This window comes from Sander lucioperca, chromosome 5, assembly GCF_008315115.2.
Source record: "Sander lucioperca isolate FBNREF2018 chromosome 5, SLUC_FBN_1.2, whole genome shotgun sequence".
In the NCBI taxonomy this organism is placed as follows: domain Eukaryota; kingdom Metazoa; phylum Chordata; class Actinopteri; order Perciformes; family Percidae; genus Sander; species Sander lucioperca.
In genome coordinates, this window is record NC_050177.1 from 36135731 (window position 1) to 36160106 (window position 24376).

Consider the following 24376-nt stretch of genomic DNA (forward strand, 5'->3'; position numbering starts at 1 on the left):
ATTACTAAGAGAAACAAGAATGGGGATGCAGGATCTCCTTGTTTTATACCATGGGATATGTTGAATCTATGAGTTGTTCCCCACGAAAGTATAACTGAACTATTGCAGTCATTATACAAAGTTTGTATTGCTCTTTTGAAGTATTGACCAAAACCAAAAAAATCTAACACGTCAAATAAGAGTATGCTTTACAGTATCAAAGGCTTTATATATGTCTATGAATAAAATGTAGCTGTTGTCTGTTATGTAATCCTTATAGTCAATCAAATCTAAAATCAGACGAATATTGTTACTGATGTGCCTTCCTTGCATAAATCCAGACTGGCAGTCATCTATAATTATGTCTAGACATGCCTTGAGTCTTTGTGCAAAGATGTGAGAGGATAATGTTGTATCATTATTAATTAGGGTTATGGGTCTCCAGTTATCAAGCACAAGTTTGTCTTTATTAGGTTTAGCGATCAAGGACATTATACCCTGACACATAGTTGGTGGAAGTTTGTCAGTGTCTATAGCCTCATTGAAAACGTAAAGTAAAAATTCAGACATGATTTTGATTTTTGATTTTGAAATACCTTGTAAAATTCACCAGTGAGACCATCATTACCTGGGGCTTTATTATCTTTCAGTTTACTAATATTCTTTTTTAATTCATTGAGTGACAGCACTTGATCACAGATGTCTTTTTGAGTTTGGTCTCAGCCTCGTGCCTCGTTTGTTATAGAGATGAAAAAAATCAGATGTGTTAAGACCGCCATTTTGCTTGGAATATAATTTTTTATAAAATTCTTCCACAAAATTTGAGATTTCAGGGGGATGTTCAGATATCTACTCTTTAATATTAAATGTATGTATATTATTAAGACTGGCATTTGTTTTTTCTAAACTATGAAAATATTTAGTGTTCCTTTCACCATGTTCCATCCATCTCCGTCTGGACCTGATAAAAGCCCCCCGTACTAAATATTGATATACATTTTCCAACTCAGATTGTAATTCGGTTAACTTATTGATATCTGAGACATATTGTCTTTTTCATAAATAGACATTATATTCTTAAGTATTCTATCTTGTTCAAATCTTTTCTCTTTTGCTAATTCTTTACCCCTTTTAATTGCCATATTCCGAATCTGAAATGTTGTATATTCCCAGTGTTGACCATACATTTTTTCTTCTTGAGCTTTCCTCCAGTTTTCATTTATAATTTCCTCAGCTTTTTCTTTAAAGATTTTATCACATAAAAGTGTATTGTTCAATTTCCAGAAATTTGGATTACATCTACAGTAATTAACTGGTTCTTTGTATGCAATGTTAAAGATATCATTTTGTGATGATTGAAGGTTGTATTTTGACTTATTTTACTTTATCTATTAATTAATTTGATATAAGCTAAAAGTCAATCCTGGATATTTTTAATTAATCTTTGTTATTCCAAATGAACTGGATTTGATTTGGATTATTTACTCTCCATATGTCACAGCAATTAAGATACAAGCATAAGTTATTAAATTCTCCATATGTGCCTTTTCAAGAGGTGACAATCTTTTGTGGGATTGCTGATACTATTCCAATCCCCTCCTAATAGTTTAGCATTTATGAAGGTATTCAGTAAAGTATAGATTTCATTTTCAAATTCCTCAAATAAAATTGTGTTTCATTTAGCTGACTAAAGCAACTTACAATTGCTGTATATGTCAGAGGCCGCACACCTCTGGAGCAACTAGGGGTTAAGTGTCTTGCTCAGGGACACATTGGTTGATGTATGGCAGTGGGTCTCCCACACCAAAGGCATGTGTCATATCCACTGCGCCATCACCACCCTCATATATACATATATGTTACCCAGAATGAAAATATCATCCATAAATTCAGAAACTAAAATAATCCACCATCCAGAATCATGAGCAACTGTTTTAACTACTTTTCCCTGAAAGGATCCTTTCAGAATAGCTATACCAGCAGAGTTATTATTACCATAAGCCATCCATATGTTATCTCCCCATTGACTTTCCCAAAAATTAAAATCTGAAGCTAAGGCATGCATTTCTTGAAGAAAATAAAAATCTGCCTTGAAACTCTTACAAAATAAAAAATAGCCTTCCTCTTTATCTGTTCTCGTATACCCCTTACATTAAATTAACAAAGTGACAAAGACAGGTTGAACAATAGAGCAGAAAAGTATCTAGAAAAACTAGCGTTAAATTAACCTTGTGCTAAAGGCTTTTCTTCACCTTTTGAATATTAATAAATTGCTACAAACATGCATACAAGTATATACCTCTGACCCCTGAGACTGTGCTTCATTGAGAAAAATCATTTTTGGGATGAAAGTGCCTTAAAAAGTGAAATCTCAATATTCCAATTACTTCAGAACACCACTTCCTTTTGTTTCATTTTAGATTAGATTATGCTTTAGAACTATGCTTTCAACAACAATTTGTTTCCACCCCAGTTGTGTGGAGTTTATTTTCCATAAACTATTATACTATATTTCCCCTGCTTGTGTGCATCTTCAATCCGTGGTTTGTCTTCCTTGTCTTTTGAGGTCAAGTCTTCTCCAAAGTCAATGTGGTAGATCGCATAGCCCCACACACACACACGCACGCACGCACACACACGCACACGCACACGCACAGACACACATACACGCACACGCACACCCACAGTCACACACACACGCACACCCACAGACACACACACACATCCACAGACACACACACACACATACAGACACTATTACAATGGTTTATCTCATTCATCTTATCTTCCATTGCTGTTATTCTCTTTTGATGGTCATGACTGACTTGTTTGACCATTGTAATCTCTTCTTTCATGTCATGTACTTCTTGGAAAAGACACTGATGTTTTCTTCAGATCCTCAATTGTATCAGTATTCTTCTTTATCAGTATTGCGAGGCAGTCGGCATTTTCTTAAATTTTTTTCAGCCAGAAGCCTTACAATATTATCCTGCATCTCAGAGAGAGTGGGCTCCGTTTTCCCTTTTTTTGTAGCAGGTGTACAATGGCGCTGAGTCTGGGAGTGGAGTTACTTCTGAGTCAGCATTAGTATATGAGTACATATCTCCCACTTTCACCACTTCCATGACGTCCTCTGTCAATTTTTAGTTTGAGAATAATGTGAACAACTTGTTGATTTTTTTTACCTTGGTCTCTTGTTCTTTTATCCGCCATCTCTTTTTAGTATTGGTCTTCGTTGTAGTTTTCCAAGTTAAAGGTGCACTATGAGTTTCTGCATGGTTTCAGCATGATTTAATTTTTGTCTCAAATCGCAGGCATCTCTCCTTGATCCGCTAGCTGCCTGCCCCCTGAACACACTGTGAAAAAGCCCGATCTCGGGAGACAACACAGGGGTCGTAAACGTCAAACAAACACTAGGGGGACAAGCTGTGTAAAATACAACAAACCACATTCCAGCCAATCACCGACAAGATGGTTGGGGGGGGGTTTGGTATTTACTTGGAATGTTAACAGAAGTAACGTCATGCAGGAACTCATAGTGCACCTTTAACTAGCTAGACTCTCGTTAGCTTGTTCGTCTTCGTTGGTTGTCAGTTGTCCGAGTTAGCTAGCGCGACTCCTGTTAGCTTGTTCGCCTTTTTGTCAGTTGTCACAGTTAACTACACTCCCGTTAGCTTGTCCCAATTGGTTTTGCAGCAAATGTAGAACATAAACGGCCAGAAAAGGGTCAATGAGATTCACAAGCTGTTTGCTTCAAGTAAATTCCACTTTGAAGGTAAGATAAAACATTTTAAAGTTTAGCAACGCAATTTCCCAACTGTTGCTACCGCCATCTTTTCCAGCCCCTGAGGTCTGGAGTATGTGATATTAGCTGTTCACTGAATATGACGTGTAAGCCCCACCCATTTCTAGCACTTAAGGTAGTTGTTTGCTTGCTCCTGGGTGGACCCACTTTCATCCTGATTTGCATAAAGTAGCCTGGACCACAACTATGCAAATGAGAAGAGGTTAGCTCGACGCCCTGCTTCTCAAAAGTCGCTGCGACGCTTCCAGAATGCTTTGCCTTGTTGCTCACATAGACAATGAATGGAAAGCGTGGAAATGACGCTTCCCAGTGTACACGTACCATTAGCCTAGCCTGGATCCTGGCCTGCTTGCCTCGCATTCATTTAAAATTAAACATTGCAGTTGGTGCTAAGTGGAGCGTCTGTCATAGTGTGATTGGTTGTCGGTGGCATTGATTCTTAATTTCCCACGAAGCTGATCGTGGTTACGTGTCAGTTAAACTTTTCATCTCCAATCCCATTTGTGAGAAGTGGCGCTGTACTGAGTTAAAAGCCTACTTTACGGCTTTATTTTCGAGTTAATAGGCGTGTGTGTTTGTGTCGGCCACTGTCCATTTCCTAAGGTTCTGAAATGCAAACAATTTTGGACTACTTTTTTTTTTTTTAAGGGCGTGCGCCTGTGAGCACCCACAGAGGAAAACATAAATCGGCGCCTTTGACACCATTTACAACAACCTGACCCACCTCCCCTTCTCCTTCAACCACCACAACTGCCTCCTCCCCCCTCCACCCTCTCAGTCACGCTCTCATTTCTCTCTGCTGTCCCCTGTGGTCAGGGGGGTTAAGAAATTTGTTTATTGTAGATAATTGTTAAAGGTAGTCTGTATATGCATGGAGATGAACTGTTAACCACTACATATGCAATGGATCGCAGATCTCGTGACTTACACCTCTCAATATTTACTGACGTTTGCCTCCCCACCGCCAGGCTTTGGGTTCTGCTTTTGCGCGCTCCCCGGGGCGTCGGGGGCGACTGGCATCGGTGGCTTGGACCCCGTCATAACTGCTTGCAATTCTAGTTATAGTTAGAATGACAAACTTTCTGGACTTCAAACATTGCCTAATTAAACCATAAATTGCAGTTAGCCTTTGTTGGGGATTTCCTCCTCTGTGTCCCCCCTTTTGGGACAATGTGTCTAATAAAAGACCTATATATCCCAGCGCATTCATTAAATGTGAATTACATTGATCCTAAGCAAGAGCCAAATGAGCTGATAAGATAAAGACAAATACATTGTACATGTTATACATGTTTAATCAGTCAAGCATCGGAGTTTCAATACACAGATCTGTAGGATCACAAAGCACACAGAGACTAAGTTTCCCTAGCAACAGACAAAAAGCCTGAGCCAGTCCAGGTATCTCTAGATTGTCAGACCTCGTGAGCCCCGATCTATAGGCTACTTCCCCTCATCTCTTATACTTTCTTTCTTGGGCCCCCTCTTTTCTCCAGCACAGCGAGTGTTATCTTCACACAACACACAGCAGGGTGGGGGCCACTGTGCTGTCTTGTCTTCATTTGCGCTCACGCAAAGCGGTACGTTCTGTTCCTGTTTCACTTGTTATTATTACTCAATGTACTTTGCTCGAGGCCACTGTGACCCTAACTATCTTATATTTACCGATTAAGCTAAACCATCTGTGCGTCAGAGTTTCCTTTGTTTGGGGAACCACCGGCTCTATGACAGGACACAACTCTGTGCAATAAGCATACAAAAAACACACTTGGTCTCTTATGGAAACCTTTTACATTATTATTATATGTATCTGCAATTAGTAAGAACATTATTCTACATTTTACACACCACAACATGAAGTCTATAAATGATTGAATGGGTTACCTTAAAATCAAATAGAGGGGATGTAGGGGTGTGTTTGTGGGCGTGGGATTCTCTATCAGAGACTATTAAACAGATGCTGACTCAGGATCATCTCATTCAGTCATGGGTCGTCCTGGGATTCAGATGTGGAAACTGTGTGTCTTCTTGAGCTGGATGTGCGTGGGCCAAGCGGTGGCAGGACCGTAAGTTACCTCTACAGTTAAAAAATAATAATAGCCTGTGATTGAATGAATTGATCATGGTTAAGGATTTTATGCTGCATAATCTTCTGGGTTGGGGTTATTTCCATGTCAGATCCAGTGAGATATGTACTGTATGTGTGTCTGTGGCTGTAGGCAGTACATAGTAGCCATTCCTGCAATTCTTGAATCTGGAGCTGAGACCAAATTCTGTGCGAGTCTCCTGGAGCCCAGCCAGACTCTGGAAATGAGCGTCACTCTGATGTGCCAAGAGGCGAATACAATCCTTCTGAAGAAGTCGTCCAGTAAAGAATTTCATACCTGCACTGAATTTAAGGTCAGCAGCTTTCCTGATTTTGATTGATTTCGAAAAATTGAGTTGGAAAACATTGATGGGATTTCATAACACATACAGAACCACACATAGATTTGTAAAGGAAAGCACTCAATATAAATAAATAATAAATTGTGTAAACTGCTGTTGTAATATGTGATTTTAACCATTTAAGTTACAACAGCTCAAGTTAAAGATTCATAAAAAATTGTTTAATGGGATGTAATGGCTCTCGGTGTCTATAAAATAGCTTTCTGTCACAGGTTCCTTTAGTGCAGGATGAAGTGGTGCAGAACTTTGTGGTGGAGGTACGAGGCGACACATTCTACTCTAAAGAAGTCCGAAAAGTTAAGATCAAAGTCTATCGACCAATGACATTCATCCAAACAGATAAACCAATCTACCTCCCAGGACAAACGGGTAATTTTGAGCTGATGGGTTTTTACTTGATATATGTTGGTTACTTTATATATATTTGCTTTTTTAATCTATGTTTGCTTGGTTACTTATGAAGATTACTTGACTTTTGTATTTGCTTATAATACTGATTAAGGTGAGATTCCTTCTATAAGCTTCTTTTCTTATGTTGTCCTGTTTATGCCCCTTTGGGTTATTGTGCAAATAAATCAAATCAAAGACGTAGTACATAATATGGTACCATATATAGACAAGTTTCCTCTTTACAAATTGCAGTGCATGCAGCACTGCGTATAAAATGTATTACCACAATATCATGCTAATACTAATTATGCACACTGAGCTAAAAGTGAGGTTTCCTTCTTGGGATACTGGGAAATTTTCCACTGATTACTTACAATGTGTGCAGTTCTATGGCAGACAATAGAGGGAAGACCAATAGTAAACTATCAATTTATTTTTATTTGTATAACAGTTAACAGAAGACCAATCACTGGCCTGTTAGGATGTTTAACACTGCTGTAGAAGAGCTGTAAAGGCTTCATGTAATCTCTCTGCATGTCTCTCAGTGCATTTCAGAGTCATCACACTGGATACCAAGTTAAGACCTGTCAATCAGCTGGTGAGTGTTTGAACGGTCTTTCCTTTCTTTAAGTCTCTTTCATAAACCGTATCAGTGATATGGTTTGATAATGGTGCAGGTTTTAGTTTTGATTGAACCAGAATATGAGCTCCTGGTGAAGCTCTGGGTCAATAGTACAACCACAGCCCCTTTAGGTAAACTACCAAGCTGCTTTGAAGGTTGCTGACCCAGTAATAAATCCATTCAACACATGTTTCTCATTTTGCAACATTTTGTCATACATTATCACATTTAATTGAAAAATAACTGTGGAATCTATACTAAAGATTACAATAGAACTGTATTTCTTTTCTCCAGAAAAACTATAAATCAGAATAAATATAAGAGCTCAAGTCTTTAACTCATGACAGTGTGATCAGAGGAATAGAAAGCAGGTTGTTCTAACAAATCTTTCTTTCTTTCTTTACAGTACAATATAATCGAAATTGAGGTAAGAGTAATATCCACACTTTAACATACTGGGTATATTAAACTGAAAGTTAAATTTTTTTTTAAGTTTTCTAATACAAATACCTTAAAGCAAAATGCTCCAGTTGACTTATTAGGCTATAAAAGTTCAGCATGTTAATCTCCTAAAAACATGAAGTGACCAATAAGCTGTCAGGCCCGAGCTTTATGGAATGTTTCACTGATTCTGATGTCAAATGTGACAAACACACAGTGCGTTGTGTGGAGGCCTATTTTACAACTTGAACGATGACAGTAAAGTGTAAGAATTCATGCTTGACCTTGGACACCAAAATTCTTGTTTTACATGCTGCATTTTTTGATGAAAAATCAGTGTTCAGTGTCAAAAAGTGTTTGACAAAAACCTTAACTCAAGGTCCATTTACGAGCATTTTCTGAAGATATTAACAGCCTCTAATGTTCATCAGTAGATGGGAGGTTTTTTTTGTTGCATTGCACAAACTCCAAGACTAGCTAATACAAGCTAGTAAGTGGACCAAAAGTTAAGATGGATTTGTCATACTACATAAAACTTGCTTTAAAAAGGAAATAAGACAAATATTTATCTACTTTTGCAGCAAATTCTGTACAAACGCCCATTATACACTAAGACCAATATATCTGTTAATGGGCACTGATATTAGCCTACCAGTACACTTGTGTGTTTGCGTCACGTTTTTATATTTTTCCTATTTGTACAACTTTACACCATGGCCCAGTTTTATCTGCCATCTTGTTGAAGAAGAAATGCCGCTCTTCCTGTATTCATGAGTTTCCTATTGTCACATGTTCTTCTTTACTTCACTTAACAGGATTCTAACAGCAACAGGATTGGACAGTGGCTGAATGAAACATCCAATAGTAAGATATTGCAGCTTTCTTACGCCTTGAACTCTGAGGCCCGTCAAGGAGCCTACCAAGTTACTGTGTCGATTGGGTTAGATAAAATACAACACAGCTTCAAGGTGGAAAAATACGGTAAGTTAGTTTTTATTACCATCCATTTCAATCCATGTGTAATGAAGCAAAAGTTCTAATGATCGTATTTTGTCCCCAGTTTTGCCTAAATTTGATGTAAAATTAAATGCATCTGATGAAGTAAGTATTAATCAGGAAGAAATCAAGGCTGAAGTATGTGCAACGTAAGTAAAAGCTATTTTGCTCATTACTCTTAAATAATCTAAAATAGGTCCAGTTTAGGGAATGGTTTCTTTTTAATGGTTTTTTTTCCATTTATTTAGGTATACATACGGCCAGCCTGTGCCAGGCAGTGTTGACTTTAAGGTGTGCCGACCTTTAAATGCTTATGTTGGTATACCCCTTGTAATCACCCCTGAACATCCAGAGGGAATCCCTGAAATACAGATGCCTTGCTACGAGGAGACAAAGCAGGTACAGTAGCTATGGTGACAGTCTCATGAAGCAAGGTGCATAGACCTTACATATCCTCCTACATAATGTACACTGTGCACATTTAAAACTACATATTGTCATCTGTCTTGTCAGTCTAATGTACAAATTGAGGAGCGTAAAAGTTCTTTTATACAATGAGATAGTAGTTAGACAAGATTTGACAGTTAAAAGTTTTTTAGGAAGTAATGGTGATGACGTGTGGAAAGTCTGAAATGTCCTTCACTTTTTCTTTTTATCTTATTTTATTGTGCTTTCTAGACGAATAAGAGAGGCTGTGCCACTTTTATCTTCACAATGTCAAATTTCACAAAAATTGACCAAAAGGCGCTGCGAGATGTACTGCAACTCAGTGCAAATATGGAAGAGGAGGGGACAGGCAAGTCATAACATATATTGTACTTATATTTTAAAAAGAGTTAGTAGGCCTATAATAACAATATTACTATGCCATGTATTGAAACAATATGGCGTACACATTGTTGTAACATGAAGACTTCTTGTACAGGTATTTCACGCTCCCAAGAGAAGACTACGGTGATTTCATATGTTGTTGGAAAGCTGTCTTTCACTGACACCCCCAAGATTTATAACAAAGGATCAAATGTGGAAGGAAAAGTAAGTGCATTTGGTCTTCACTTCTTCAATGTGATTCTATACACAGTGCAACTGAAGCAGTGTGCATTCTCGGTGTTAAAACGTTGTGCTTCCAACAGGTTAAAGCAGTTTATTACAATAATACACCCATTCCTGACATGCCGGTGTTCCTGTTTGAGGGTGAAAGGTGGTCAGCACGTTGGTTACAGAATCTCACAACGGACAGTGATGGTGTCGCCACTTTCTCATTAAGCACAGCTGACTTTGAAGGGGACATCCACTTACAAGTAAGAAGTAGAAACTACAATCTGTAACCCAACATTTGCTAGCCACATTATAAAACTTTCATGAAGATGATAAACAGTCCAAAATCTAAAACCTAAAATGGTTTCTCAATATGCTGCAACTGACCAATGTGCCATAGGTATTCTTCTACTTCAACCACCATCACATTTATATTTTTTCTTTTTTCTCTCTGCTCTCTAGGTTAGCGACACACCGACACTGGGCTACCCTCCTTACAGAACGCCATACTATGATTCTAAAGATCACACAGTGTCTTTGGCCACACTTTCTTCTCCTGATACTAAAACAGTCAGCTTCCTGGACGTGAAGAAGAAGGATGAACCACTTTCCTGTGACAAAGAAGAAGACATCTCCATCCAGTACACCGTAGTTGGAGAGGCCCAGGGCTTTATGGATGTGATGTATCTGGTGAGTGGTTGAACTATTTTCCTCTCACCACTTCCAGAGACATGGACATGGGGAAGATGTTTTTAAAACAACTTTACATCACTACCCAGGAGATTTTGTGCTACATGTTAACATTTAAGCATTGACAACATTGAGAAATAGAGTTTGACAGCTAACATTAGGGCCAACCCTGTTTACCGTTGCAAGCACTGTACTGGAAACACTGTAAAAGAAATCTGCAAAAGAAATTCCAGATTTGAGTTTCTACTACCTTCATCCAAATATTAAACTGAGCGAGTCAAGCTAAATATCCAGTCTGTGCGATTAAGCCACTGGAGAATCACAAATGACCGTTTAGGGAAAAGGATCAAATTCGATGCGTAATGCAACTCAACCACTGAAAGTGGTCGGACATTTGGGTGTGTCATGCTAGTAGTGGCTAATGTAGCTGAAGGGTTCCACACCCCCAGACTTTTATCATGTTGAAACTTGTAGTCTTCAGCCCCCAACCAATGCTGACTTATGCAAGGTAACATGTTATTACATTTTACTGAGTATCTCATTAAATATCCTGCTCTGGATATGTTGATGTTGCCTTTGAATAACTCCTCCTTTTTCAACTGTGACTTAAATGGAAAACTTTTTGACATGAACCATATAAACATATTCAGCTATGTACTTAATCACATGACAGAACCTCACAGCAGACAGGTGATGTTGCATTACTCATTCTTTTTTCATTGTCTTTCAAATTTCCCAGGTCTTATCAAGAGGAGCCATTGTTTTACAAGGAGTTGAACGGGTCGAAGTCGAAGATAAATTGGGTGAGCAAAGTGACTTGTCTTAAATGATCTTTTGAATTAGCATCTATTGATCTATGGAGTCATGTCAGTGATTGTTCATGTTTCAGTGAATGAGGGCAAGGTGTCCTTTAAGCTGACGGTGTCTCCAGACATGGCACCAGACGTCCAGGTTGTGGCTTATGCCATCCTCCCCAGTGAGACTGTGATCGCCAACAGCGCTGACTTCTCTACTGAGAAATGCTTCAGTCAAAAGGTCAGCCTGAGAAGAACGAAGACATGTGGCAAAGGCTGTTCTTGTCAGATTTTAGGTGCAGAATCAAAGTGTTTGTTGGTTGTTACAAAACATCAATATAGCATGTAGCCTTTTCTTGAGGAAAAAAAGCCGGTTATCTATGGAAGACATTTTTTGGAGCAATTTTTAAGTATCCCACTGAAATGAATTACATTAACCTCCTACATGTTGGGGCAACGTCTATTTTCTGTCATGACGGACAACCTTTTCTAACTCTATTGTATGGGTAGGGTGCTATAATCCATATGCAGTCTTAGTTAGTTATACTAACACAACATTATTTATGCATTAAGCATTTCCCTTGTCTGATGTCATGCCAGCCAATTTAGGTGGAATGGTTTATGTAAAAGTTTAATAAATGCAGCATTGATTTTTGGCCTCTAGGCTCTGACTCTGTCACTCCTTGAAAAGGAAGCACCAACCTTAGCAGAGCAGCGAATGCGGACTGACAATAATATCATACCTCCAAAATAACATTAGATGCATTATGAGCAATTAAGCGTCGACAGGACCAACTGCCATGTGGCCATTCCACTGACAGGAAAATGCTTTCTAGTGAAATCGCTGTGTGGGCCTGGAGTGAGGCAGTTTCCCTGCTAGGCACTTCCGATCACCAACAGAAGGATGTCGGCTCAAAGAGAAGATCAGTGGTTTCATCAAAAAGCTCTCCTGATGGGCCGACCTCCAGCTCACCCAGTAGAGTATGTGCCCCATGTTGGCTGAGTCCTTGGTAGCTTTCTGGGTTAAGTCGACCTGTGGCCCTTTGCTGCATGTAGACCGCTCTGTCTCTCCCCCCATTTCCTACTGTCAAAAACAATCTTTTAAGAACAGGCCTTCTGATTTAAAAATCAATCTGGGAGAAAAAAAATGCACGATTGTGTCAGGTTGAAAAGATCCCAGGTTCTCATCTACCACTAAAGTCCAGATGGTGAGATGTGTCTTTTCTGATTGTGTCAGGTGTCGCTGGAGTTTTGTCCGACCTCGGCTGTCCCAGGAGAGGAGACCATCATGCAGGTTACCGCCCAGCCAGAATCTCTGTGTGGTGTGAGCGCTGTTGACCAGAGCGTCCTCATCAAGGAGCCAGGGAAGACTCTGGATGCAGACAAGGTAACTACTGGAATCAACCAAAACTATATGCATACATAATTTGTTACCTCTGCATAATCTTTTGCACATTTTTACTCTACTGTTATCTACTTGTGCCATGGTTAATCTTTCTTCCTTTTCTCTCTCTACCAGTTGTACATTGTTATCAACTGTGCAATTCCGCTCAAAGCTGATTTTGTTCTTTTTACCCAGTTTTAAGCATGCTGTTATGAAAATGTTAAAGTATAAGATTATGATCACCTATGTGAGGTGTAGCCCTCTGTAAGAATCTGCCTTATGGATAAAGGCAATGATTTGACAAATATACTTTACATCCACGTTTCAAGATATAAGAGTAGGCCTTAGTGTCCAAGAGTTTCCCAATTGTCAGATCATCATAGAACATCAAACATTGTCAGTTTATAACTTTGAACCAAACCTTTCTTTTCAGATATTTCAATTGTTGCCTGTCACAAAATTGTCGTATATTCCATATGACATTGAAGATAGTGTAGAGTGTTTGCCTGTGAGACCGAGAAGAGATGTTTTGCCATACCCCAATGGTGATGGAACAGCTGATGCTTATACAGTTTTCCAGGTACTTCCTGCACAAATGAGTGTACAAAATAAAAAAAATTACTAAAGTTATTGTTGCACATTTATCAACTTTTCAGTGATGCCTGTTTGTTGTTGGATTATCTAGAATGTAGGGATGAAGATGGCAACAAACCTGGATATCCGAGTTCCTTCATGCCTCAAATACAAAGGAAAAGAATACTACCAGGGCTATGGTTACTATGGTGACTTTTTATTTTTTTTGCTCCATCAAGTGATGCATGCTGAATATTTACTTACTCATTAAAACAGGTCAGTGTGTCATTGCTTTGGTTTTTACCTAATGGAATATGTTCTACTTTTTTCCTACCATAGCCATAAGGAAAGAAGTAATGGCAGCCGGTTTCCCTGTCCCTGAAGGTGCTGGGGCTCCTAATATGCCATCTCCTGATATTTCACCATTAGTGACAGTCCGCACTTTCTTCCCTGAGACCTGGATATGGGACCTGGTAGAAGTTGGGTTAGTTTTTGCCACAGAGGGTTTTGATGGTCCTATGTGTGTTTGAGGGCATTTGTGTGTGCACCCGAGTCTCTCTCGGACTTCCTGCTGTCTCCCTCCACACGTGAATGGCATGAAAGTAATTTACTGGCACTGCTCCTTTATTTTAGCATAATGTATGTCATTTTACAGGTGATTTTCTTTTAAAATTGTGTATGGGGAATGGTCTTTTTGGGCTAGAGTACACACTAAACCCAGTATAACTGCATTTATTTGAGTTTCTGAGATCTCAACGATGCAGCATATGAAACAATTTCACATTTCCACATTCTTTTTAGGTAACAGTAACTACAATGTGGTGGTGTTACTGCAATTAAGTCTTCACATTAGTAATCTACTCATAGTTGTTTTTTTGACTAATCTGACTCATGCGAGTATGTTCAAGTTCACCGTATGCGTCTGTGTATCTTCTGATCCAGAGAGTCTGGAACGAAGGATGTGTCCCTCACTGTCCCGGACACCATCACCACCTGGGAGACGGAGGCTTTCTGTCTGTCTCCTCAGGGTTTCGGCTTGGCTCCACGTAAAAACATCACCGTCTTCCAGCCCTTCTTCCTGGAGCTCAGCCTGCCCTACTCCATCATCCGGGGGGAGCACTTTGAACTGAAGGCAACCACCTTCAACTACCTGACCAGCTGCATCATGGTAATCTTTTTTTTTTATGACCTATAAATACTAATGTTAGCATGCTAACATTCCTGCTATGGTAACATGCTGATGTTTTAGCAGGTGTCATGTTTGCCATTTTCACCACCTTTATTGTGTTAGCATCTAAAATTGGCTAATTGGCACAAAACACAAAGTACAGTAAGATGGTGATTGGTCTGCAGGTATTTTGGTCGTAAAGCTAAGTGCTTGGCAAAGTGAATCTAGATAAAAAGTTAAGGGATCACCCACAATCCTCCTGTGGTGGAAATGTACTGAATTAGATGGAAATTCATCCAGTATTAATGCAGTTTATGCTTTTGTGATACCTGTGATCATTTGATGAATCACTACTTCACTGGTTGTTTGTGCTATTAGTTTTTGCATTATTTGGAAGAAAAAATAAAGCTCATAAATAACAGGACAGAATGTATGTGCTGTGTATATAATGTGTGTATACACATATGAATCCAATCCGCACAACATACTTATGAGTTGAAACTAAAGACAACTGTTTTTTCTCATTAAACAGATTGCATCACTGCACTGGTTGCCCATTAATACATTTTTAAAATTTGTAATAATTACATACAAGGTAACCCATGGTCTTGCCCCAGATTACATTAAAGAGTTTTTAACCCCTTAAGGCCCAGCCAAGCCCCTACGATCAGCTGATCAAAATTATTTAGCTACTCCACCAACCAGACTGAAAAGGGTGACCGTGCGTTTTCGGCTTTGGAGAAGCCTTCCTCTCAGTGTGAGATCGGCTGACTCCACAGCAGCTTTTAAACGCCTCCTTAAAACTCATTTTTATGAGATGGCTTACACTTAACTGTCTTCTCTTCCATTCTCGCAACACTGCGTATTTCCTCTTTTTGCTACTATAATTGATTGAACTGATTTCTAAAGCCCTGTTCGTTCAGGGGGGGTGGGGGGGGGGGGGTGTAGATGGACTTACATTGGTTTCTGATTCCGAATTCATATCCTGTAAATCTTTTAATCTGGAAAGCTTAATGCTTGAAAAGTGCTATATAAATAAAATTATTATGATTGTATTAGATTTTACCCACTCCCTTTTCAATGTGGAATCAAAGGCACCTTTTTAAAACATTGAAACCTGTAATTGATTGCTGTTTAACTTCACCCACCTCTCCAGCCGGTCCTGTCAACTCACTCACCAAGTTTCAAGTAAATATTAGGAATAATCCTATTTTTTCTTAATTAAGTCAGTCTTCAAACTGCTCGATAATAAGTTGTCTCCTTTTTATTTGGAACAAAAACATTTGCAAGATGTACCGGGGAAAGGTTAAATGCTGCATCCTTTTGCTGCAGTTTGAACAGTTTTTTGCATTTGCCATAAATCTCCAGTTTTAAAATATATTCTTCTCTCTCTCTTGAACAGGTCACTGTGACTCCAACCCCCTCCTTAGATTACACCCTCACCCCCCTCTCTGGTGACCAGTACACATCCTGTCTGCGTGGCAGTGAGCGCAAGACCCTCAGCTGGACCATGGCCCCCTCAGTCTTAGGTGAGAGTCAAGCTTTTATCCACAAAGCTGCCGAGGTGGAGGAGCCCTTTTTGATCTGTTAAATCGGTGAGATCCACCTTAGTGACAAAATGTTGTTCTGAATCAAGTTTCACACTGTTTGTTCTTTTTAGGAGTTGTAAATGTGTCAGTGAGTGCTGAGGCCGTGACATCCCAAATTTCATGTGACAATGAGATTGTGAGCGTGCCTGAAAGGGGACGAATTGACGTGGTCACACGATCTCTCATAGTAAAGGTTGGTAACTTAAAAACAAGATGATAAAGGGAGAACATTTTTATCCATTAACCAAATGGAAACTCAGTGTAACTCACATAATTTATTTCCCTCTCAGGCTGAGGGAACTGAGATGACAAAGACCTACAACTGGCTGCTCTGCCCAAAAGGTCAGTACGGTTTACACCAGGCCTGGCCCATCAAACATGTGAAAAGACAAATACGGGAAGTTAGGAGAAGTTGAGTAGATGGCATGTTAAAAACATGTAATGGAGACCTTCACTACTTGCAGATTGCACTTAGTTTCAGTGTGATTATGGCAGATTTGTCAAGGTTAGCACAGGTGTTAGATTTACTGTAATTAAATACATTTTTATCAACCTAATGAAAGAACCCTCCATTTTTATGATTTTATTTTTCTTAATCCAGTCTGACCTGTTTCAATACATGATCCACTAACTGTCCATTTAATCTAAAAGACATCTTTGGTTTAGTGCTGAGTGTTTGTTCTCTCTCTCTGTTCACAGGGGAAGCTTTGACAGAGGAAATGAACATACAACTCCCTGAGAACGTGATTGATGGATCTGCCCGTGCTTCAGTATCAGTCCTTGGTAAATTAATAGAAAATTCATTTTAATTGAGAGTTGCTTTAACCAAGAAAATTCTAGGAAGGGAACAGGCTTCCATCAAAAATAAAAATCTGTGGTTAGAATGAAAATGAATCAATTGAACAATGTAAAGTCAAAATACCAAGTGCATTTATACCTTCATCATATTCATATAGTCGGGATTAACAAAAGGTGGTATAACAACATAAGAACATACAGTTTGTCTTTCAAGCCCCAGTAGAAAGTAAAGGTCAGGTTAGTTACGTGTTCGGTCTCAGTGATTCCGTGTTTTTGGGCAGGTGACATTCTGGGCCGGGCTCTGAAGAACCTGGATGGGCTGCTGCAGATGCCGTATGGATGTGGTGAGCAGAACATGGCGCTCCTTGCCCCAAACATCTACATCCTCGAGTACCTGAGAAACACACAGCAGCTGACCCCAGCCATCAGGGAAAAGGCTACCAACTTCCTGACCAGTGGTGAGTCTCCGTTTACTTTGGTAGCTAAAAGAACACGTATGCCAAATCTACCGTCTGCTACATTCTGGTGCTGGTTGCACAAAATATAATAAGCAGCGTGCATAATCGCTTGACAGTGCTCGTCATTCATATTAGAGACTACAGATCAGGAGCACCCTGCTGGCCTCTGGGTTATGGTGCTGACAACAGGCCCCCACACACCATAACTTCTAGGCCACCAGGGCAACCTTGGTGCATGTCATTCCTTCTTTCTCTCCCCTAATTTCCTGTCATCTTTTTACTGTCTGTCCAGTAAAGGCATAAAATGTTGGTTTTTTTGTTTTGTTTTTTTACATCTGTACATTCACACTTACAGAGCTGTTTTAAACAAATTCACCTAAAATCATGAGCTTATCAGAAATCAAATCTGTAAATTCCCTATAAAACGTGTTTCTTTTGTTATACAGGCTACCAGAGACAGCTAAATTACAAAGATAAGGACGGTGCTTACAGCACATTTGGAGCAGGACCAGGGAACACTTGGTGAGAACATTACTGGTCAATCATCCACAAAGAAGAATTAATTATATATTGACATGTGCAACATTTACTATGACACACAGTTTATACTTGTAGAGTAGATGATTATCGTGAGCCATTAAACGGATCATAAGTGCTTCCTCTTGTCTTTTTTTGTCTAACTTTTATTTTATTATCCTCAGGCTGACAGCATTTGTGCTGAGATCTTTTTCCAAAGCCCAGTCTTTCATCTACATTGACCCAGCGAACATTGAAGCGTCCGTGACTTGGCTGAAAAGTAAACAACGAAAAAATGGCTGTTTTGAACAGTCAGGAAAACTCTTCCACAACATAATGAAGGTAATTAAAGTCCCTCTTTACTAGAGTTTGTATAACAATGACTGATAACTGAAACTAAAGAAGGTCAGTATGTTAATTTTACTAAATGACGCTTTTGCTGTAGCAGTAGTTAAATGGAAATGCACCATCAGGACTTTCATTCATGTCTCAGTAGTAAGAAATGCAGACTGGGGCCCACTTCACGAAATTTGCAACACAAAAGCTCAAATTTGCAATATGAGATATTTCCCTCTTAGATTAATTTCAACAGGTTTCACTTATCAAAAATGGCATAATTGTGACTCATGGATGCGAGAGCCCTGTGGGACTCACAAATGTACTTGCAATTTCCGACTGACACGCATTTGGAAAGAGTGGCAATGTCCTGTTTCACAAATGCTTAGGAAGACTTAAGTCTACTTGAGTGGGGTGGTCCAGTGATCTATGTCTGTATATACGTAGGTCTATATACAAATATGTATGTGTAATAATATATTTTTAATATACAAATTGTGCATATTTACTAATATACTAAATACATTTGCCCATCTCTCCTTTCAATTTATTAAATAAAGGTTTATTTTTACCAAAGTGTCACATCTGGTAAACTACCAAATTTGAGCCCCCTATGTATTGAAAGGATTTAAAATCCAAAAGTGACTTGTCTTTGAATCAAGTCTTATACCTACATAGTAAACAATCTGATCAGTCGTCTTGTGTGAGGTTGAGCTGAGAGTTTATGGTTTGAATTATGGTGGAGGTGGTCAGTTAAATCTATTAGGACTCCATTACACCAACCAGGGAATCCTAATACTAACCGAAGTGCCCAGGGCCCTCGCGTGAGGAGGGCCCAAAAAGATGCTAGAATGAACAGCTATGGATGTGAATACTGTTTGAAATACGCGGCCAATGACAGGCCTGCATTCTGCATCCAGTGAGTCAGACTAGATCACTAGTTACTTATGCTTCCTCTTTACAGGGTGGTGTGTCTGATGAAGTTACTCTCAGTGCCTACATCACTGCTGCCTTCTTGGAGATGAATACTTCCATAGATGTGAGTTGATTATTTGTAATATGAATGTATATGTACGTAAGATGCATTGTAGCATTAATTTGAATTGAAATATTTATGGCATAGCACCAAAGATTCTGAACTGTAGTTGTAAACATAACAATATGTTTTTGGTTTTTTACTGTTTTTAAATGACCAGTGTGTAGGATGTAGGGGGTCTATTGGCAGAAATGTTCATTATTGTATAATCACCTGAAACAGAATTGATGTTTTCTTGATTAGAATGAGCCCTTCATATCTATATGAGGAGTGGATCTGTCACTACCCGATGTGAGTCAAGTGCAGATGTGAGTTGCGCATGCGTCACTTTGCGAAGAGTAGCCTACAAGAACCTGCTAATGAGAGACTTCTGTAATGTTAGCAATCAAACACAACAAAGGCTGTCACTTGAATGGCGTTTTGAGCTAACGTTAGCAATCAAACAATCATAGATAGCTAAAACGTTTTTGAAATGATTTCCATCTTCTGTTTGTAATGAGAAGTTCATTATTTTATGGATTTCACAAATTTCAGTGACACGTTATGCCGTAAACCGTTTAAATCTGAGCATGCGCAACTCACATCTGCACTCGACTCACATTGGGTAGTGACAGGGTCCACTGCCACGGGGCCCGCCACGTTGCACCGTCATGTTTCCCAGAACGGACAAACCAATCACTGGCTTTAGAGAGGGCCTTTCATGTTTTTACATTGAAGTGAAGGCCACTGTAGGTTCTCCTACATGCTTGGACAGAAGGGGGTAAGCGGAGGCGTATTCAGTTGGTTGCTGCAACCTCACCGCTTGATGCCACTTAAGGAGTAGAAATACACATTTAGTTGAGTACAGGCAGGAAACCCCAGTATTAGGTTGTAGTGATGTATGAAACTCTCTATCATAAAAGGTATCTTTTCAGAAAGCAGAGCAAAGGAGCATTTAAAACAGTTTTTTTTTTTTTTCCTCTTTTTGGGGCATTTTAGGCCTTTATTAGTTATTTAGGACAGTTTAGACTTGAAAGTGGAGAGAGAAGAGGAATGACCTGCAGCAAAGAGCTGCAGGTCGGAGATGAATCTGCAGCTGCTGTGTCGAGGAGTGAACCTCTCTATATGGGCGCCCGCTCTACCAGGTGAGCTAACCAGGGGCCCCAAAGGAGCATTTAATAAGGAGTCTCACTGGTCTTTTTATTTCTTTATTAAATGCTCACATTGTCATACAGTTCCAATTTTCAACAATGCAACTTCAGTAACAATTAAAAATGTAAAAACATAAAATACAACAATAGAAGTTACAGTGCAGTATAAGAAGTGAACAATTATTTAAAGACGCAGCATCAAAAAGGGGTCGTCAGCCTTGCTTTAAAAGAACAGAGTTGCGGCAGACCTGCAGTTTTCTGGGAGATATGTGGAGCATTAAAACAGAAAGCTGCTTCCCCCTGTTTAGTTCTGACTCTGGGGACAGAAACTCAGCAGCGAAAGACAATGTATTCTTTTAATCTGTTCTAGGGTCCTGCTGTTCATGGACCTGTGAATGCTAGTTTGTCTTGCCTCAAGGAGTCCATCAGTGACCTCAGCAACACCTACACCACAGCTCTGCTGGCGTACGTCTTCACCCTGGCAGGAGACATGGAGACCCGTGCTCACCTACTGAAGCACCTAGACGCTGTTGTATTACAAGAAGGTGAGTCTTCCTCCTACAGGAAATCATTCTGGCTTCATTACTGTGACGAAGCTTACCCTGTGCCTGTCTGTCTCTTTGTGGATGGCTGTTTTTTAGGAGGTTTCCTCCACTGGTCTCAGACAGCAACAGAAACGTCAGCCTCTCTGTCTGTGGAGATCAGCTCCTATGTGCTGCTGGCTAAACTCAGTGCCTCTCCGACTGTTGAAGACCTGGGCTACGCCAGCCGCATCGTTAGATGGCTGACTAGCCAGCAGAACTATTATGGAGGATTCTCCTCCACACAGGTACAGCCCAGACAGGGTTAAGCTGGACTTTGAGTCAAACGTACAGTAATCTCTTCTGGGACAAATAAGATGAACAAACAAAGTTATTTAAAAATGTATGGCTTAGCTGTGACCTTAAGCCCAAACAATGGCACAAGAAAAACAGCCCTATTTTCATGTTTGTGACAATGCATTTTTCTGCTTCTTCAATTCAATGTTTCTTTAGATGTTGTATTTAGCTTATGAAGTAAAGGAGCTTTTTATCCACTTATAAAAAAAATACTTTTTTTAGTCCTGCAAGGGAAATTACATTTAGCCCATTAACTACAAATAAAACAAAATGTGCATACTATTATGTTTTAAATGGTAATTTTCTTAACTGATTTCTGTATGAAAATCAATAATCGGAGAGACCTGAAATTGATAAAAGTGAACTACATATGAAAGCTGCTACAGGTGTAAACAAAAGAACATTTACTTTTGTATAAATTTAAGCACATAAGTATTAGGTATTTTCTTTTGTGTGTGTTAGGACACCGTGGTGGCTCTTCAGGCTCTGGCTCTCTACTCCACTCTGGTGTTCAGTCCAGAGGGTTCAAGCACAGTGACGGTCCAGTCTCCCAGTGGCCAGCTGATGTTTGATGTGAATCAGAACAACAAACTGCTCTACCAGGAGAAGCAGCTGCAGGACGTGACAGGAAAGTACAGCCTGGAGGTGAAGGGCACTGCATGTGCTGCAATACAGGTCAGTGGTTTGATGTACATAAACCACCAATCCTGATGCTTCATACTGTACATTTGAAGCAACTTCAGCAAAAAAGATTATTGAGATTCTTGTTCACATTTTATGAATATTAATTACTTTCCTTGTTTAGATTTCTCTTGTCTATAACATCCCAACTCCTGCTGATGTTACCACTCTCAGTGTTGAGGTCAAACCAGAGGCCGACTGCACCAGCAAAAGACCCAAACTCAGTCTGACCCTAACGTCCCTGTAAGTAATCAACAAGCAGATCCACGACATGGACAAATACTGAAGTTTTTGGCAAACAATCCTCTGTATCTACCAGCTTGAACTATGTAACTGTTGGTGGATGGACAGGGGAGGAATGTTTATGTTAATGTTTATGTAACTTGGTAGCTAAAACTCAGCTCAAACAAACGGTAAATGGAGCCTTCCAAAGCACCAGATTGACATCATATTTTTATGGTACTTGCATTACAGATATAGTGGAAAGGAGTCCAGTACAAACATGGTTATCCTGGATATCAAAATGCTCTCCGGATTTGTCCCAGACCCAGAGTCTTTGAACATGGTGAGTGATTACAGTAACTTTAAACTGAGTAGTATTTGTGTCAGTTGTTGTTGTCATGATAACAGCTGATTAATGTCTCCTCACAGCTCAAAGGTGCCCTGCTGGTGGATCGTGTTGAACAAAAGGAGGATCATGTTCTGGTGTACATACGGGAGGTGAGAGGGATTTAAAGTGACAAACAAGAGATGATTCTCTCCAGATTTGTTACTGATCATGTCGTCTGTTTTATTTCCAACAGTTACCGAAGGACACAGGCATCAACCACAGCCTAAAGCTCATACAGGAGCACCAAGTGGAGAACCTGAAGCCAGCCGTGGTCAAGATCTACGACTACTACCAGCCAAGTAAATCAGTCCTCTCTAAACCTCATTCACAGAAGTCACAGCACACACTGCTCCGTGGTAGCTGTACAACAACCTGAACAGTTATCAGAATAGTCATTTATAGTATGTTAAATATTATGGACTATTGAACACATGATGCAAGTTTGACTCACTTTCTACTTTTTCCCCTTAAGGTGACCAGTCTGATACAGAATACATCCACCCTTGTGTGGCAGGTAACAAACTATAATAACATACAGAAGCACTATGGCGTATGTAGATGTAAACTGGAATTGTTTAAGAGATTGTAAAAGTGCCAATTTTGTAACCTAAAACCAAATGAAGCATACAGCTAGTGTAGACTGTAAAGCTCGCACCAAATATTTGCAACGAGGAAAAAACATTTTAGAACGTTGCAGCAGTCTGATGGTGTCGCCTGCGACTCAGCTTGTCAAGTCGCCATTGGCTGGTTTTAGAACGTAAGGCACGTCACCTGTTTGAACAGCCAATTAGCTCGTAGCAAAGTCAGCTGGTCAAGTCAGTTACAAACTGTTAGCTGGTCAAAAATGGCAGAGTCCGGAGAATACTTTTAATTTTGCTCAACTGTTACATCTGCCCTCTTTTCCGAGGTATTCGCACTGAATTTTTATTTTTCATTATTTCTTTTGCAGCTTGAAGAGCGTCTGGTCAGTCCTCGAGTCGTCCAGAAGATACATATTATGTACTTAACACCATGTCTGTTTGTATTTCCTTGTTAGTATTCTGCCACAAACCCTTACAGCTGTGTAACTACTGTGTCTGAAGTGAAATACATGCATAATGGACAATTAAATAATGTGACGTTAATGTCCCGCTTGAAACTGGTCTTTTGTTGAACTTTTTCCACTGTTTAATCTTTCTGCTGTGTATTTATGGTATGTGTTTTATCCAAAGACCAGAAGTTGTGCAGCTCAGCTTAGTGTGGAAATGCAGTCACAAAAGCAAAAAGTGTTCTTTAGATAATTTAGATAATATATAAACTCTCTGACTCTTGGAGAATCTACAAATCCCATCTCCTAAAGCAGTTGGAAATCAAAGTTTAGCAAATATATTTTTATATGTACATAAACCCTCACCAACTCAGGTGAACAGGCTGAGACAAATGACCCTTGTGCTGCAGCTAACAGATTATTTTCCAAAATGATAGTCTTAGTCCATACATCTTAACCTACAGACACATACAATACAGCTCAAGTATTTTGAGAAGACTGTTAATCTTAAAGTGACTTATTTTTCTTCAGTTGCAGCTTGAAGACGTGTTCCCAGTCACATTTTTTAAATAAACCATACATTTAAGGATTGTGTATTCAGTGTCTGCTTGTGTATATTTGTGTTAAACCTGCATGTATTCATATTTTTCTGACCACTTGGGGGTAGCAAATAAGCTGCCAACACAAGACTGACACTATTAGTTTATGAACATGTTGGCAAACAATTCCCTATTCACACAAGCAGACGCAGGCAACATTAGCGTACATTTGGTTCACCTGAAAAATGCAATATTCACTCTACTTTTAGTTCAGTTTTGACTGAAATTAGACTTAAAGCTACCCAGGTGACCAGAATTACAACTTTAATGGAATGATTTGATGCTACTGTATATCACGGGTCTGCTCCAAGAAATAGGTTTTTAGGAGCCATAAATTGGGTTTGATTAGTCTTTTATGATCTTTCCTCCTTTTTCTTGCACTGTTGTGTATGT

At 39.4% G+C, this 24376-nt stretch overlaps 2 protein-coding genes across 3 annotated transcripts in view; both read left to right on the forward strand.

The window, feature by feature from the left end:
• The window catches only part of LOC116039002 (alpha-2-macroglobulin-like), a 160627-nt gene that overhangs the window by 43130 nt on the left and 93121 nt on the right, over positions 1–24376 (forward strand). The window lies entirely within an intron of this gene.
• LOC116038992 (alpha-2-macroglobulin-like) lies at positions 5753–23481 on the forward strand. 2 transcript variants are annotated; one of them, XM_036001698.1, is made up of 36 exons: positions 5753–5847; positions 6001–6181; positions 6442–6598; positions 7165–7217; positions 7648–7668; positions 8498–8663; positions 8743–8827; positions 8927–9077; positions 9357–9474; positions 9604–9713; positions 9812–9979; positions 10179–10406; positions 11146–11209; positions 11296–11441; positions 12438–12587; positions 13018–13164; positions 13270–13374; positions 13496–13641; positions 14100–14325; positions 15728–15854; positions 15986–16107; positions 16205–16256; positions 16614–16697; positions 16994–17170; positions 17617–17692; positions 17872–18028; positions 18987–19061; positions 20559–20733; positions 20830–21017; positions 21529–21741; positions 21872–21990; positions 22222–22312; positions 22399–22467; positions 22551–22656; positions 22830–22871; positions 23307–23481. In XM_036001698.1, the coding sequence occupies exons 1-36, from the start codon at positions 5768–5770 to the stop codon at positions 23309–23311; spliced, it is 4380 nt and encodes a 1459-aa protein (XP_035857591.1). In that variant the 5' UTR covers positions 5753–5767; the 3' UTR covers positions 23312–23481. The 2 variants fall into 2 exon arrangements, with proteins under 2 accessions (XP_035857591.1, XP_035857592.1); XM_036001699.1 differs by having other exon boundaries at positions 5768–5847; positions 13270–13366; positions 13497–13641.

What these genes read in the sequence shown, in the direction of transcription:
- LOC116038992 (XM_036001698.1), top strand. Translation starts at nt 5,768, where the DNA reads ATGGGTCGTCCTGGGATTCAGATGTGGAAACTGTGTGTCTTCTTGAGC. An exon ending in TATGGAAGAGGAGGGGACAG is followed by an intron (nt 9,475 to 9,603) that starts GCAAGTCATAAC and finishes CTTCTTGTACAG; the next exon opens with GTATTTCACGCTCCCAAGAG. An exon ending in AAGGGGACATCCACTTACAA is followed by an intron (nt 9,980 to 10,178) that starts GTAAGAAGTAGA and finishes TCTGCTCTCTAG; the next exon opens with GTTAGCGACACACCGACACT.